General features: G+C 28.9%; 1 protein-coding gene and 1 pseudogene across 1 annotated transcript; one reads left to right on the top strand and one right to left on the bottom strand.

The window, feature by feature from the left end:
- Window positions 1-9,001: 9,001 nt before the first annotated feature.
- LOC125869478 (U2 spliceosomal RNA) lies at window positions 9,002-9,174 on the bottom strand (annotated as a pseudogene).
- A 3,649-nt stretch (window positions 9,175-12,823) lies between these two features.
- Window positions 12,824-14,041, top strand: LOC125866892 (uncharacterized). The gene has a single exon (XM_049547275.1). It carries the CDS (start codon window positions 12,933-12,935, stop codon window positions 13,809-13,811), a length of 879 nt encoding a protein of 292 aa, XP_049403232.1. The 5' UTR covers window positions 12,824-12,932; the 3' UTR covers window positions 13,812-14,041.
- Window positions 14,042-18,315: the final 4,274 nt, after the last annotated feature.

The raw sequence follows: 18,315 nt of genomic DNA, 5'->3' as shown, positions 1-18,315 counted from the left end.
ATTTTTGAAGGGGGGTGGTTGGGGGGCTGGTTTGAGGATAGGGACAAAATAAATTGATTTTTTTAAAAAAAAAAATTGTAATTTGAAGTTGGAAGAGAGTTTTGGAAAATGTTTTCCTTAAGTTTTGAAGAGAAGTCATTTTCCTTAAATTTGAGAAAAATGAGTTGATTTGGAAAATATTTTCCAAAACATTTAGCCTAACCAAACACGAGAATATTGGAAAACATTTTTCGCTTCACACCAAACACACCCTAAGTGCGATAATAGTGACATCAAAAAAACGAATCACGCCTTCTTCGTTATAGTATTAAGTCTAATATAAAATTACAGAGCATAAGTGGCAAGTTGTTGATCGTTATAGTTTGCCTTAGGCTCAAATGTCAAAACCAAAAAAATTCAAAATCGAATGTAAAAATCCAACCTAATCCGAGTGTATTTGGATTGTTATTTCTTCAATCTAAAAATTAAAAAAAAATATCAAAATTTTCATATCCAATTCAAATGACCCAAATGCCCACCCTTAGTTACATAGTAAGCGACAACTAAATATTAACAAGCGATCCAAAAACTAGCTATCCGGGCCAACTTTTAAGTTGATCCAAGTTCAACTTCGAATACAGATGGGCTTTTATTGATTCTTCAGCTAGCCCAATATTACTAACACAACGATACATCTGTAATCAATAGAAAGTTTTGGCCCAATACTATCTTTTTTATCAACTCTTTAATTTAAGAGTAAATTTTAGGTTTAACAAACATAAAAATCATATTTGTATATTATAGCTATAATTTGTATATTTCGGTATAGATATACATAAAACAATTGGGTAAATTATAGAAATCACATACTTTTAAGGCAAAATTACAATATATCCCTTAAAAGTTTATAATTACAAAAATCCCTCAAACGGATACAATAATATAAGCGTTGATACATTAATCTGATGCGCGGGATACATTAATCGTTAAGTAAGATACATTACATTTTATACATGATACACTAATCTGATGTACATTTTATACATTATACAATAATCTGATGCGCGAGATACACTAATCTGATGCGCGAGATACATTAATCTGATGCGCTAGATACATTAATCTGATGCGCGAAAATGAGGGATTTTGGAGATTTCTAAAACTTATAGGGGATAATGTTGATAAGCAAACTAAAAGGTGGGATTTTTGTAATTTTTCCAAAAAAATATGTATTTGGGTCTATTTGTATATTTCGGTATACAAATGGGTCCTGCATTTGTATATTTCGGTATACAAATGGGTCTTGCATTTGTATATTTCGGTATACAAATGGGATGGCAAAAAACATGAAATGTTTGCTGCGAATTATAAATAAAAAAAACTATGACTATAACATTTAATTTGAATTAATAGTTTGTTATTTCATACAATTTTATTTTTCATTTGATTTGTGTAAGACAGCAAGATTAAAGAGCGTTTTGATACATTTTACATATTTTCAACTTAAGACCACAAGACTAAAAGATTTTCATTTCTTTCTTAAACTCCGTACAAGTCATAACCAGACAAACAAATTAAAGCAAAGGAAGTATATAATTAGTGACGACAAGTGGGGAGGTTCGAACTGAATTTGCACAGGTCAAAATGAGCAGACTTGTCCAAAAGTTATTTTTACTGAAATGAACTAAAAAGTGAATCAAACTCAACTCATCCTATTCTTATTAGTTTTAATTGTTTTTTTTCTAATTTTTAATACCTAATGAAATTATTATTATTTCTTTATTATAAGTTTATAACTATATATAACATGTCGAATTTTAAGAATGTTTTTTTTAGAAAAAATTAACAAAATTTCTCATGCATCTACTTTGATTAGATATCAACTTGAATTTTATTGAGATAAACTAATAAATGAATAGATCAATAATCAGTCCATGATCGAAAGTGTCTTCAATACCAAATCTACCAATTCTTTTCTCCTAAAGAATTTAAAATTCTTGGTGGTTTCAGCGTCTTGTTAGTGTGGACGTTAAAGAAAACAAATAAACCAAAAGCATTAAGCTTATCTAATTCTCTTATCATATATCTAATTATAATAAATTATTACTCCCTACCATTCAAAATGAGTGAATTTTTAGGGCGTGACACATCTACTTAAAAAGATTAATTAATTACATTAAATAAATGATCGTAATTAAAGTTATTGCTACAAATTGTGATATAGTGATAAATTCTTTTCATTTTTTATCAAATGTTTCGAGTTAGAGTTCTGTTGGATACATAGTAGTCTTTATAGGGGAGCATTTTACTTCTAATGTGAAATTTTCATATAAAATGAATTTAATCGGCTCCCAATCCAAGTGAAAAACTTAAAAATAAAACTTTAACTCAAGTGATCAATATTCAATAGCTAAGCTACATATATTAACAAGCATGAGTCTTCATATTCCTTGAATGAGTTAGAATGAAAAAAAAAATGATTATAAAGATAAAAGAATTCTCTCTGATTAGACTAACTAACTAATTATATTATCTTTAAACACGGAGTCTAATATACGAAGAAAACATCTCAATCTGATTAATTAGTAAGTAGTATCAAATTAAGGTCCAAATGATTGAAAATTTGACAGGTACAACAAACACATATATATCCAACTTGTATGAAGTCCTTCTTTAAAGATAAAACGACCTTATTAAAGCTGATTTCAATCTCACAATTTGAATTAGGTTATTTGAATGTCAATAATTCAACTATTTTATTCAAATATTGATAGGATGTGAACGGTATTTTAAATATGATGATATATGTAACTAATATATTTGAGTCTATGTACAAACTGGAATAAAAAATATCATAAATATGACTTTTTTATTTATCTCCATCGGACATTTTTCAATAGATCGATGAGCTTGACCACGATATTACGTTCTACTTTCTGTTTTGATCCTGATCAAGAATGAGCTTCCCAACTATCTATTCCTTATCCGTCTTATTAATAAGTTTTAACTTTTAATGATTGACTTAAAAGTTACTCAAATGAAAATATTTTTATTTAAAACGTCTATGTAACTCGTTAATTATTCATATCATTTCTGCTAGACTAATATGAAGACCTTCATTTTTGCTAAATTTTGAAATTGGCCACTTACCCACCCCTACTTTTATATTTCTTTTCATGAGATGCCGATCACTCCACCCAAGTTAGGATGAATGGTATATGTTAGAATGTATATTTATATGTATACACCTTTAGGGATTATATATTTATATTATTATATTATACTACATAGATCCATTTTCTTAGGGTGGCTGTAAATCTTATCAAAATTTGATTTCAATATTTGTTTCAGAGAATCTGTTTCCCTTTGTTCAATGTAGTAAGTATTTGTTAATTATTGTCATAATCACTCATGAGTCATTATCTATTTTGTATTCATCCACCCTTTGCTAATATTTTAATTAATGGATTACATTAAATTAACCTGTCATTTCTTAATTAGGATGTTTAGACGACTTTTTAATTTTAATTACAAGGCATAATTAATTGCTTTTATTCTACTCTATCCTTAAGCAGCACCAACAAAGTTCCCCAGTACCAAATTTGATTTTTAAGTTTGGCCACTGCAACACTATTGGAATACACCAAAAAAAAAATATAGGTATTAATCTTAATTAGTTGCGTGAATATCAGTATAACTTTGAATTTAATATCTCTTAAACTCTTAAATATTCATAACGAGAAACATTATTTTTTTCAAAGTCGAAGTAATCAAGAGGTGGTCTTCCTTAGAATCAACTTGAAATATCGTAGTGTTGCTCCAAGTTCTTGGCAATCAAATATGTACATGAGTTTTACATTATTCTAGGTTCGAGATTTTCTCTACTAACGGCCTTTTAGTAACAAACACTATTTAGAAAAGAAGAATCACAAGAATATACAAATTTATACTTACAATCTTAATAAATAAAATTACTTTTTTTTGTTCTAATACTCTACATAGATCGAAAGAGGGAGAAAGACTAAATAAAAACCAAGTTTTTGGCAAAGGATTTTAACCAAATCACCTAAAAGTTTTGCTTTTGTAGTTTTGCATTAATTGAAACCTCAACTAATTTCATGAAACATATGCTACCTTCTACCAACAAGTATCGAGTGACTCAATCCTTTAAGGCTTTACCAAATAAAAAGAAATCACTCAGTATTTTTGCTTTTGTTAGAAATTGAACCACGACTAATTTCACAGAGCATTTGTTGTCTCCCATCAACATGTATTGACTACTGAGTAAGTAGTAACACAATCTACCAAAGCTTGAACCGATAAAAAGAAATTACATAACTTTTAGCCTCTATTGGAAATGAATATGAAATCTCATGGTTCTCAACCCACTTTATTGATCACTAGGTCACACCTTAAAATACTCAATTATATATTAACTTGAAAGTTACTATAATAAAAATAATTTGTAAATTTTAAATTCTGAATTCGTGTGACACACGGAATACAATAAAATCCAAAGAATTGCAAATCTTTACGTACAAGCATTCTGTTTCATATGGACGGCGCCAACAAAGATAAATAAAACAAAATTATTTTTATTGACAAATCCATTACTATAGTTAAACATTATTGTCAAGCAAATACGAAACGATATAACTATTAGCAAATTAATTAAAATTGAAGTGACTATCAATTTGATAGGCACCAATTACTATAGTTAAACATTCAAGCAAATACGAAACGATATAAATATTAGCAAATTAATTAAAATTGAAGTGACTATCAATTTGATAGGCACTTCACCATTCACTTTTTTATTGACTCTTTTCCACACACACAAATAAAAAAAATAATCATTTTCTCTTGTTTTTTTTTTATAAAAAAATTATATTGGTTTCATTATCATAGTGGACCACTCACCGTCCTTCACTTCATCTTTAGATGGACGGAGTTTTTTTTTTTTGAAAAAATTGCAACCAAGTATATTATATCATCTCACAAGATGTTTATTGTTTGTCATTTATCAAAATTTATATGCGATAAATTTTGCGACATTCATTCTAATTCAATGAGTTATCGTGACCTTCATATCCGTAAGGCGGAGAATTTATCAATGTCTTTGTTGTGCTATCGATAAATTCTGGAGATGAATACATAATTGTAAGGCATTATCTTTATATGTTATACCTATGTGGAGGAGAGCTTTTATAAAATTTCACTTAATAAATTATTGTTGTTGTTGACGCATACATTTATATACATTAATGTTGTTATTAAATCATAATTACTTACTCCCTTTGTCCCTAATTACGTAGTAAATTTACCATTTTACCCCTATTAATTATGAAGTGGATGAAAAGTTCTGCATTTTTCAAAGTAATTAGTCATTTAATTGAGGGTATAATAGGTAAAAAAAATTGTCCTTTCTTGATTTGTCAAAATGGACGGACAACTATAAAAGGAAAAGTGGACAAGTAATTAGGGACAGAGGGAGTAATAAACAACTTGACTTTATGTATGATTTATTATATTATAAATATAAAGTGCGGAGAGTTTCTATATTTTTGTAACAAAAAGAGAAAACCATTTTTCACATTGAAATTGATTTAATATATTTTTTTTCCATTCCAATTCCGTTAAATTCTAGACCTCGATATTGTTGAAAATTGACTATATATTCAACAATTTAAAATAAGTATAATTTTCACGTGGGGTCTACTTTTAATTTTCACATGTTACATGTTTAGTCACTTTACATACTTCACTGATTAATTTACTCTTTTTCTTCCAACTTCTTTTCACACTTGAAGCAAAAAGGGAGTGTTTTCTGTTATCCATTTTACCAAATTATTGCCCAATTATTGAGTAAAATAATTTGAAATAAAAACATCAAAACTGAAAATTCAAATATTTTAATTTTTAATCTTAATATACTAGGTAAAACAAATTAATATATTGACTTTTTATAAGCAAAAACCACCAAACAAAATAAAAGAAGAAAGTATATTGCTTTAACTTGTGTATAATTTTCCACTATTTTAGCGAGAATTTGTTGCTCACCACCATATTTTCAGTAATCTAATAATTCGAGGAAATAAATAGAAAAAATTATATTTTATAACACAATTTTTTTATTAATTTACAATAAAAAAAACCTCTATTTTTTTTTTTTTAGTAGTGTCCGAAAATGAGTCAAAAATCTATAAGAATAGATTAGAATGATGATTCATGGAGATGTGTCACTTACAAGAAAGTGGTGTCTCAATGGATCAGAATACAATAAATAATAGTAATGTTACTATATCTATATATCACATAATATAGCAAAAATTTCAGGTCCCCTCAATGAAATTGCTTTGCAAGTTGACCAGTTGCTCATATAATCCTTTTTGCTTGCTATAAAAATCTTATCACGTAAGTAGAGTTTTTAATTATACATATTACGTTTGGAGATTAAAATTACACGTGAATGGGGCTATTACCTTTAATTATAATTTACAAGGAAATACATATACGTAGCACTTTCATTCGTTCAACTATTCCGTATTCAAAATATACTGATTCGATTAATTTAAATTTATATTAAATAAACATATTAAAAATATAAACACTTAAAGCTTATATGGAGTAAAGACTTTTTGAGAATAATCGATATTTAGAAACTTATTAAAAAGTATCCACTTTTGATGCGTAACCTTAAGACAATATTGTGAATTTCAAACTTAAACAAGTGAAAAGAAATACGGTCATGGATCGAAATTCATATAATTTTCATGAATTTCAAAAAAAATAAAAATGAAATATCATGACAATTCCTAGCTTTCGTCCATGATGGAATTTCTAGTTTTCCCTTTTTAAGTTTGAAATTCATAATATTATCAACGATTCCAAATATTGAATAGTATGTAGCTATGTAGTATTTTTTAATTAGAAATATTAAGAGATACATTTTCAAAATTTAATGGTAAAACACTCATTTTTCAGAGGTAAAAAGTATTCAGGGCGTGAACACAATATCTTTAATTGAGAACAAAGAGATCACAATCAATATTATAATGACTAATGATCCAATTAGGTCCTAATAATAATTTGTAACCAAATCCACGTTCTCTACCAAACCAAATTAAGCATTAATGAAATCGTTTGGGCAAGCACCGTCTCCTTTAAATGGACGACAACAAAGATATGTAATTACGTAAAACAAAAACCATTCTTATTTAGTAATTAATTAATTAAGTAATCCACTTTATGCATTGTCAAGAAAACACAAAAATGATCTATCTCCTTTATTCCATTCATCCATTTTTAGTTATTTATATTCGACTTGACACACATTTTAACAAACAAACAATAAAAGGAAAAAGATAATCTACTATGTTATTCCAGTTGAGAAATGAATTATCTATTGATTTTTTAAACTGGACAAGTATTTTTAAGATGTTGAAAAAATAAAGATGAACTAACCGGTCAATTGGTGGGGAACAAGTTATTGTAGGAAAACTAATTTCGGGATAAGTTATTCTATCAAGTATATGGATAACCGATAACTTATCTCATCACTATGACAAAAATGGTGAGATAACTAATTCAATTACTACCTAATACCTCCAAACAAACACGGGCCTATATTTTATCTTAGAATTATACTTTATACGTCACACCGAACGGGTGCTAAGAGAATAATAAAACCAAAATTATTGGGAAATGAAATTAAGATTCAAATGATTGGCAATTTGACGGACAATGCAACCCCATATAAAAGCAAGAACAACTAAGCAATCAATTATTTAATTTGAACACTAGAGAGCCTACTCCAATTTATGGGTACAAAGAAAAAAATAATCAAAAACACGTCTTCCATTGACTTTTTTGTTATATATATTTAGGAAAAATATTATTGCTAATATTATTTGATTTATGACCATAATGATTAATACAAATCGGTTCATATATAGCATGATACTCAATAATCTCAACTTGGATCATATGATTGTAACAATTTAAAAGGGAATACATATATCAAAATTGTATCACCTTTTTTGGTTTAATTATTTGATATTCAAAATCTATTGACTCAATTAATTCAAATTCGCACGGGATGAACTTATGAATAAGAAGGTAAAACACGTAAAACCTGTATAAACTAACCAATCACTTTTAAAAATAATATTGGTCAATTATTTGTTCAGTTATTAATTAACTTGCGCAAGAGATGTGTCACATTAAAAAAATATCATATATTTTGGTTCGAAGAGAGTAATTAGTCTTCTAAAACTAGTCAAAGTTAACTCGATAAGTAATTAAGGAATGGTTGTGAACAAGGACCAAGGGATTATGAACAAAAAGACTAATCAACTTCAACTTAATTAGTCTTCTAAAACTAGTCAAAGTTAACTCGATAAGTAATTAAGGAATGGTTGTGAACAAGGACCAGAACAAAAAAGACTAATCAACTTCAACTTAATTGATCAAAATTCTACTTTCGAAGAATCCAGGAAGGACGATAATAATTTTCAAAAAGAGAATTACGTATTGACTTTTAAATTAACTAATTAATCGGTTAATTAATCAACATATATAAACATCATTTTCACGTGTTGTTGTGTATATTCATTGAAGTTTAATCTTTAAATTACTACAACTATTTCACACCATACAATTTTGTTGCTTTACTTACTTTCCAAGTGCTAATTGAATTGACGGGTTTAACATATATATAGCAAATTGTTTTCTTTTATCTAAGTTTGAAAACAAACTTAGATAAAAAAAAACAATTAGTACTTGAATAACTTAAACTATTTCTTGGGTTTGAGCTCAGGGTATGGAGAAAATCCTATTGGGGGCGCCACCTTCGAATGTGCCCTTCAATGTGCTATCCGAATTTAGTCGGGGTTTCAATGTTGGTTCCGAACACCGAGTGGAAAACCAAATTTTTTTTTTAACTATTTCTCTAGTTAAGGACACTACATTTTAAAATTTGAACGTGTAAGTTATGAATTAAGAGTGTTTTAAAAAAAAATATTGTAGGTACGTCAGACTCATGTTATAGTGCAACGTTCGAGAGCCTAAATAGCAAGCTACTTTTTGGACTCTCTCTCTTAAAAAAGTAAGTTAATATTATGTGGATCGATAATTCACATATATATCCAATATTAAACTTATACACTTGATCAACCAACCGTTCGAGAAAGGTATATGTATACATGTCGTTCTAATATATATTCAGATCGAAATATTAAGTTTCTATCAATTACGTAGACACGCAAATGATATTTGACAATGATTAAGAATTAGTGAGAGCTAGACATGAGCTGTAAAGATTAATTGTACTTAGAATTTATTCCAACTTTTTATTGAGTCTAACATAAACCAATCATTTTTTTATGAAGACTTGTCAACTTTTTAAAATTTGATTCCAAGATATTAAAATACCTTTTTTTATAGCCACTATTTTTTAATTAATTTATAATAACCAAGAAAATTCTTGCACCTTGCTTTCTCTTTCTATCTTAGTCATAAGATTGCGATACAACAAAAGTGCATTATATTATTGGACTATATGTTAACATTAAGGGATAAGTACTAAAAAATAATTACTTTAATCTAGTCAAAAAATAACACACAAAAATAATTAAAAGCCAACTTGTAAAGTCTTAAGTCTAATGAGTTGCCTTTTGAGAAAAGTACCTAGCGAGTGTCAAATCAATTCTATAAAAAGTGACGTGCCCTACAAAAATATTTTACTATCAAAATCAATTTTCAGAATATTTTTACAAATGAAAAGAAAAAAACTTAGGACTTATAGAGTTACAAATGATTAATTAGTTCTAAAAATAAAAAAACATTAATGAAAAACAGCCTATTTTACTTAATTATAAGAGTTCACGAGTTTACGCTAAAAATGAAATAAGGATTAAAGGAATAACTATTTGTAATTTGAGTTCGCGATTATATGTTATATAGTTACAGACGAATTTACTATTATTATTCAAGAGGAGCTAATATACACATTTTTATTGAAAAACTATGATTCTTCATGTATTTAATTTTTTTTCTTTAGTAAAAATTTTGACACGTGATATTTCTTTTAAAGAATGTAGCTTAGCTTTTCCCAATATTTTGTCCCTATTGTCATGATAATGGATTAATGATCAATACTGTATAACTAAGTCCTTCATAATTAGGATACTTGCATAAAATAACATACAATTTTTTTTATTAATCTCTGCATTACTAATATTTGTATAGCTCTAATCAACTATGAAGTGACCCCTAAGTACTAAATTATTCTAGAATTAATATCCAAATTGTTATCAATTTGACACATATATATATATATATATATATATATAAGCAAGAACAACTAAGCAAGCATTGTTTAAGCACTCTAGAAGAGCCTACTCTAATGTATTAGTAATATAAATAATCTATTCTAGAAAAAACATGTAATGTTTATATGTTAAATTTCCTCATTTTTTCACGTATTTACTATTTTCATTAATAATTTTTTTTGGCTTTGCCCATAAACATGATATTTAAAAATTTTTAACATTGAGTTATTAATAAGTCACAAATATGATACATCTAGCATCTTTATATTGCACAAGAAAGAAAATTACGTCTATAGTCTATAGGCCATTAGGCAATCTAAGAAGAAAAAAAATCTTCTAATCTACTCATTTTCATTTAGGGTGCACTCAACACGTAGAGGAATATTTTTAATTTTTTTTTTTATTTGATGGATTAAAATTTTAGAAAAACCTTTTTTTTCTTTCTAAAAATGATTTATCTCTTAATGAAAAAAAAATCGACAAATGTCATTTATGTTGATTGTGCACATATTTCAATTTTTTCATATTTAGTTCAGAAAAACTTAATTTGAAAAATATTTTCTCTCAAAAAACAATTTGAGATCCTTCAACACACCTTGTCTTTGCCCCACCCTGAATATATATATATATATATAAATTACTTATGGATCGAATATAAGAAATCAAAATAAATTTAAAAACTCACTTATATTCGTGGAATATATTTTCAGTCATACCTAACATACCCTTAATTTCATTTACTTTTCTTGTATTTGTTTAAAAAATACTTGTCCTCTAACTTGTTTCTCATGTTTATCCAAACCTAGAAGATAAGAAAACTTACTTATCTTGTTCAAGATTTTTCTTTGAACTTATTGCTAACACAATAACAATATTGTAGCACCACAAAAATTATTTTGGTGCAAACAATAACCACAAAAATAGAACTCTAAAGTATATATTAAAATTTTGTCCAACAAGTGTTGATATTCCTATGGTTACTATTGTGAATGGACCCACAAGGCACCACAAAATTTAGCTCTGTTCTTATTTGATGACTCATTAATGACCAAACACTATAATTTCTCATTATTTAATTTTCTGGAATCTCCTGACTATGCAGTATGCACCCACTTCTCCTATATATTTATACAATTTTTTAAAAAAATATTTTATATTTGAAATTTATTTATAAATTAATTTAAATTCACGTCAAATAAATTTATTAAAGATAATTTCTCATTATTTAATTTTCTGGAATCTCCTGACTATGCAGTATGCACCCACCCTTCTCCTATATATTTATACAATTTTTTTTAAAATTATTTTATATTTGAAATTTATTTATAAATTAATTTAAATTCACGTCAAATAAAATTATTAAAGAAATCAAATAGTTTATCAACTGAGGTGATAATTCTAGAATAAATATGTTGTATATATAAGTAATTCTATCAAATATGAAAAAAGACTGAAATGATTCATATATATGAGAAATTGGTTATAGTAGACTTAAGGAGAGGAAGAAGTATGAGTGTGAAGATCGATTATTAGGATAAAAGGTCAGTAAATGATCAAATGTATATCTCTCACATATCCAAAGTATTGATATTTATCCTTTTAACTTGTTCTTATTATTTTTTCTTTTTCTTTCTTTAAATAAAAAATCTATCGAAACAATTTCATCACTTTAATCTCAATTTTTTTGAGTATGTTTTAGGTTTAGCAAGCATAAAAATCATATTAGCGCTCATATTGCTATAGAACATTGGATTTGTATAAAAATCGCAGGCAGCTTTGATTTCTATTAAATCGCTGACAACTAATTTGTACAAATCACAACAATTTGTATAAATCGGGCGTCTGTGTATATGCAAATTGTGTTTCTTTATGTATATGTTCTTTGTGTTTGTATATCTGCATAAAATTTGTGTACAATTGAATCGAGTTAAAACAATTATATCTGTATATCAAATATCTCTCTCGCTTTATACCAACACAAATTATACATTGTTTTTTGTATAATTTGTTTTTGTATAAAGCGAGAAAGAGAGAAAAACAAAAGAGAACTAGGAGGGGAAGATTTGTATTGTATAATTATAAGTGTATAAAACGAAAATATATTGTATTTGTATTTGTATATACAATTCTCTTTCGCTTTATACAAACACAAACATAATTTATTCATTTGTGTTTGTGTAAAGTGAGAGAGGCAAGAGAGAGTGCCGAGCGAGATTTCTAAGGAGAGAGGCAAATGAGAAAGTGTTTGCTACGGATTAGAATTAAGTGAAACTATAATTATAATACTTAATTTGAATTAATAATTTGTTATTTTATACGATTTTCCTATTATTATTTTCTTCCTAAAGTTTATGCACTTTCTGACGTGTCACAACATTTTCTATTCCTTATCCAATACATTTCCTCCACGTCATTCTCAACAACCCCAAATAAAATTATTTTATTACCCCTTTAGCCTCTCTTCTCCACCATTATATACCCCTTCTTCTTCCCTTTTACAAACCCCTCAATTTCTTGTTTTCTTCACAATTTTTTTTTTCTAACCAAACAGCTCCTTAATTATCTTCATTTCTTCTTCTTCTTCTTCTTCTTCTTCATCTCATTGGGTCAAAAACCCTAAAAATGGAGTTCCCTGAGATCAACATGATCAGCGATTTTGAAGCAGGGGTGAAATGTCTACAAAACCCATCTCTGGTTTCTCGATTCTTTTCACTTTCCCCCATTGAAAAAGTACCCCATGTTTACAGTTTCTGGAAATGGGGTGCTTTAATTCTCGCCATTTTAGCTACTTTCAGCAGCTTAATAAGAAAAATCAAGCTATTATTCATTTACGTTCGTAGAATTAAACCTTCTGCTGAACCCCTTCTTCAATATCTAGGCGAAGACTTCGATATTTCCGATGACGACGATGAAGATGATAAATGCTCATCGGCGGCGGCACCGTCTTCGGATGATGAGGATCTATTAGATCAACAAATTGATGAGGATTTTACTGTTGCGGGATCGTGTTTTTATTTCAGGGAAAAGGAGCAAAATAGGAATTTGAGATTCCGGCGGCGGAGAAATAGCTTCGAGAGGTTTCCATGGACGGAATTTTCCGCCGGGAAGAATGTTGTGAAGCTATGGGATAGTTTAGCTTTAGGATTAGATTATGAATACGAAGATTTATCGAAAAGTGTAGTTTCGTTATGGGATTTGAATCAGGAAGAGAAAATAGGAAATTTATTTACTGGGTCTTCTGAGGTACCGTCGGTGGCAATGGCGTCGCCGTCTGTGGTTTTGTCATCGGAAGTGAAAAACGACCGAAACGGTGTTGTTTTAGCTGCGTATGATACGAGGATGAAAAGTAATTCTCCGGCGATATGTGCTGACTGGGGTAAAGGATCAGGGAAGGTCGTCGGAGTTAATGGTTCCGGCGTCGGAAAAGTTTACGTCAGAAATGAAGCCGCCGGGATGTTGACGGTCGGTGATTTGAGAAACGTGAAAACGCCGTTAGAGTAAACTGACGGTGACACGTGGTGGGACGCAGACGCCGATATTGTCGAGGAGAAATTTGACGGTTCAAAAAATTGAGGAAACGCGGCGAGGACTTGTGTTTTTCTAGAAAGGGTAAAATCGTCAATGAACATGTCTGTTGTATCTCTGTATATAATTAATTATTTTCGACAATTATTGAAAATGATGATAAATTAATGTTTGGTCAAGCTTTATTATTATTTTTCTACATTTAAATTGTTTATGTCTCTTTATAAATATTCTAAATCTGATTTTCTTCGTGAATTACTGTTGATTTATTTGTTGAGTTATTTTATTTTTGTTTCTTAGCTGGTGATTCTACCAAATTCATTTGATTTAATTATATACAAGTGGTCCTTTTGTCAATAATTAAATATTTGTTAGCCAGCTCAGCTAGTTTAAGTAGCCAAGTTTAATCTTTAATCACAATTTTATGAATGGGTTTAAACAAATCACATGGTTACTAAGAAATGATAGATAAAATTATGTCGGTCTTGACTTATTATTTTGCGGAAAATGTTAGATTAAAGTAGTTATTAAAGTTATTAAATGACCGATTTAACATTTTGTATGTGAGGTTGAATAATATATAAACAAATAATAGACGTGAATCTAATGTTGTCCGAAAGGATAATTTCCAAAATTCTACCATGAACTAAAATCTGAATGATGGTTTCGAAATAAGTTATTTGTGAAAATCACCCTAAAGGCAAAAATGCTCCTTATTGAAATTTTATTTAATTCTAAAGCTCGAAATCAAGACATTCGATTTAGGATGATGGGTCTCTTTTACTAAGGGCAGATCCTTTGGTGGAAAAATGTAAATTGACTACCCTCTAGAGCAAAAACAACGTTAACATGGTATGAATAAGTTTGACATAATTTAGTAACTTTTATTAATCAGAATACGCAATTGATGAAGAGAAAATAAGAATGATTACATTAGCAATGACCATTCTTTTTTGTGCTTATATTAGGATTTGTCTAAATTTAAATTTATCTATTGTGCATTTCCATTTTTGGAGCATCAACTTCAATAAAAAAAAAATGTATCTTATTCAGAAAGAAGTAAATTCGAATCATCCTACTACAATTTACGCAGATAGTAATAGCCACTTGAATAGAATATGATCAATCTTTTTCAGAATTGCTTGTACAAATCAAACTGTGTGATAACAACAATTCCAAGTAAACAACAAAGTTTGTGGTGGAGTGGTGAGTATTCTTTCATCTCTAACCACAAGTCTCGAATTCAAGTTTCCTTGGATACAGAGTCACTTTTGTTAAGTGGAACTTCTCGATGCAAATTCAAATTTAATCGAACTTTCATGTGGATACCAAACTAGGGATGTGGGATAAAAAAACAATTTCAAGTAATCACAAAAATCATGTTAAGTGGGTGCATTGTTTTTCATAAATGAATCAAACACTTTTAGCTGTCATCCATAATAATACAACAATAACATCAACCACACAATTCATTTGTCTTAACTCATCACAATAAATACATACGATGACAACAAAAAATGAGGCATCAAGTAGACAATTTCATCAGTGGGCCTTATTTTGGTTGAAAAAAGAAAAAAGTACACTTTTGTTAAAGTAGTTTCCATGTTGGATTATTGTTGATTGTTAACCCTTTTATTATAAATTTGATATGAATGCGTAATTTAATAATATAAGTAATTAGTATACATAAGTTAAACTCGAACAAAATATTATTTCATTTAACAGACAAGCTTAACTTGAACACATTTAATATTCTCGTATTCCACTATAGCTCCGCCCCTATGTGCATGAACTATCAAGATTGATATAGGAGTTAAAATCATAATGAATATTGTTTGGTGATAGAACACTTTATCTACTTGATAGCTTATTTTTATGTGCATCTGAACTAGTCGGGCAAATGAATTTCGAACAACCGAACACCTAAAAACAAAGAAGAAATAGAAGAAAGTTGGAGGAAATGATAAGGATTAAAATTTCAAGTAAAGTTTAAATATATTTATGTTCATGAAATTCTATTATAATAAAGAAAAAATCAAAAGATAAAAGGGATTATTTGCACCATATGGCCTTTTCTAAATCTTGTTTATAAATTCAGTTTCCATTCATATAATGGCCTACAATTCTGCCTTTGGAATTCAGTTGGATGAATTTTCATTCTCATAGAAAATTTAATCCAATGAACTAAAAAAGAATTGAACAAAATTAGTCGCCTCAAAAGGGTCATTTGTGCAATTGTGCTACATAATAAAAGAAAGAGTTGATGAAGTAAATGGCTAAAGTACAAATGCTGAATTAGAGGAATATTGGGCTTGGCCCATTATTTGTTAACTTACTTTGTGAAGAAGCCCATATCTGTATTGGGCTGATAGGTGCCCAGTCCCGGCTTGGGCTGGGCACCGATCAGCCAACTATTATCTTTTGGAATGGAAAGAAAGAACGAATGATCGTAGAAAACTGATTCAAATTCACGAAAAAGATTATATGTAAATGCGTCGTTAAATTATGGGTTCTCTGAGTAGACGGAATGGAGAATGAATGACATAGAATAGTCTGGAAGAATCGTACGATAAGGAAAGTAGACTTAGCCCAATGATGTTAACAATTGTAATATGTTAACAATTATCTAGCCCAAAGCTTAAGCCCATGAACCAAAATAAACTGTTAAGTTGAAAGAAATGGCCACTTCTTGTTGGTGCTAATTAAAATATAACGCACCATTAATAAAAAGTAAATCTCTACATTTTATATGTAGCTTCCTAATCTTTTTAACTACTAATAAAAAAATTTAATTTGTTAAAGCACACACACAAACTAAATTACACGTGGCCCCATCACCACAATCCATCGATCTTTCGGTCAAATTAAGTTTCACGAGGCCCATTACCACGATGAACAATCAATTTTGGAGAGTGTGCACAAGCATGCATGAACCAAGTGTCATGCAATTATTTTGTTATGTCCGTGTTACTCAGATCGTAAAAAGTGCAACCGCCTTCATTTTGAACCCGTCAAAATTGCATTATTTTTGAAGAATTTGACATAAATCCAATACGTTTTTAGAGAATCTGAGTAATTGTAGATCATAATTATGACCACAAGGCCTGTATTTACTGCCTTACTGGTCATGTACTAAATTATTTCTGTAATATAAATATAGTTGCTTGAATTATAAGGAATGACAACTACTACATATAACATGTGTTGATTAATTAAATTTATCAGCTCATGCTTTCTAGCTAGTAAATAAGAATTGAGTCACATAATAGGGACAAATTAAAGGTAAAAATATTTTTATTTTATTAATATATCTGGGGAAAGGAACATTCCCCTGTTGCACAAATATTAAAAAATGTTGAGCATGCATAAAACCCAACAAAAATATATACTTTCTGATCATTGTGATTTGTACCTATAAACAGTCATATATGACAGTCAAAATTAAGAACATTTTTATTGTAGTATGGTGTGTAAAATATTGAGAGATGAATTCAGAATTTAACGGATTCATTGTCCCTTTAAAATAACTTTATTTTTCTCTGCGTAGCGGATAGAAACTTATTTTCTTGAATTGCTCAATGAGCTTTTCAAAATAAACATGGTATATCAAAAAAATTTCATATTTGATTTTGCTCAACCTAAAGTTATATGTTTGATAATCTCCGATAATTTTTGCACAAAAACATATAAAAATTATTGATTTCTAATGAATCGTGGATACATATTTGTAGTACAGGCATGGGGTTGTGTAGGATCATGCGCAAATGGAAGCATAAACGCACGCCAACTGACCAAAACCCACTTCTTTATGCACTCCCTTCTTAATTCATTGGATCGGGAAATACTCCTTTGTCCCTAATTACTTGTTCAGTTGTTACTAATTACTTGTTCATTTTGACAAATTAATAAAGGATAATTTTTTTTTTACCTATTAAACCCTCAATTAATTACTTTGAAAAAAGTAGAACTTCTTGAAAATCTTAAATTTTTAATTCATTCATTTCATAATTAATAGGGGTAAAATGGAAACTCACTATGGGTGTGTTTGGTATGAAGGAAAACATTTTCCGAAAAAAGTTTTCCAATTTTCTCATGTTTGATTGGGTTAAATGTTTTGGAAAATGTTTTTCAAATCAACTCATTTTCCTCAAATTTAAGGAAAATGACTTCCCTTCAAAACTTAAGGAAAACATTTTCCAAAACTCTCTTCCAACTTCAAAATTTTATTTTTTCACCCATACACTCGACCCTCACCCCCAACCCACCCACCCCCTACTCGCCACCCCTACCCCCAAAAAAAATTAAAGTTTGTTTTTAAAAAAATATTTTCAACTTCAAAATTTCATTTTTTCACCATACCCTCGACCCCCCACCCACCTCCTATCCAGACCCCCCACGCACCCCATCCCCGCCCCCCCAAAAAAATTTTAAGTTTGTTTTTTAAAAATATTTTCAACTTCAAAATTTTATTTTTTCACCC

This window comes from Solanum stenotomum, chromosome 6, assembly GCF_019186545.1.
Source record: "Solanum stenotomum isolate F172 chromosome 6, ASM1918654v1, whole genome shotgun sequence".
Lineage (NCBI taxonomy): Eukaryota > Viridiplantae > Streptophyta > Magnoliopsida > Solanales > Solanaceae > Solanum > Solanum stenotomum.
Note: the sequence above shows the minus strand (reverse complement) of the source record. Positions and strands in the feature narration are given on the sequence as shown.

Coding starts and splice junctions, on each gene's coding strand:
- LOC125866892 (XM_049547275.1), top strand. CDS start 12,933: ATGGAGTTCCCTGAGATCAACATGATCAGCGATTTTGAAGCAGGGGTG.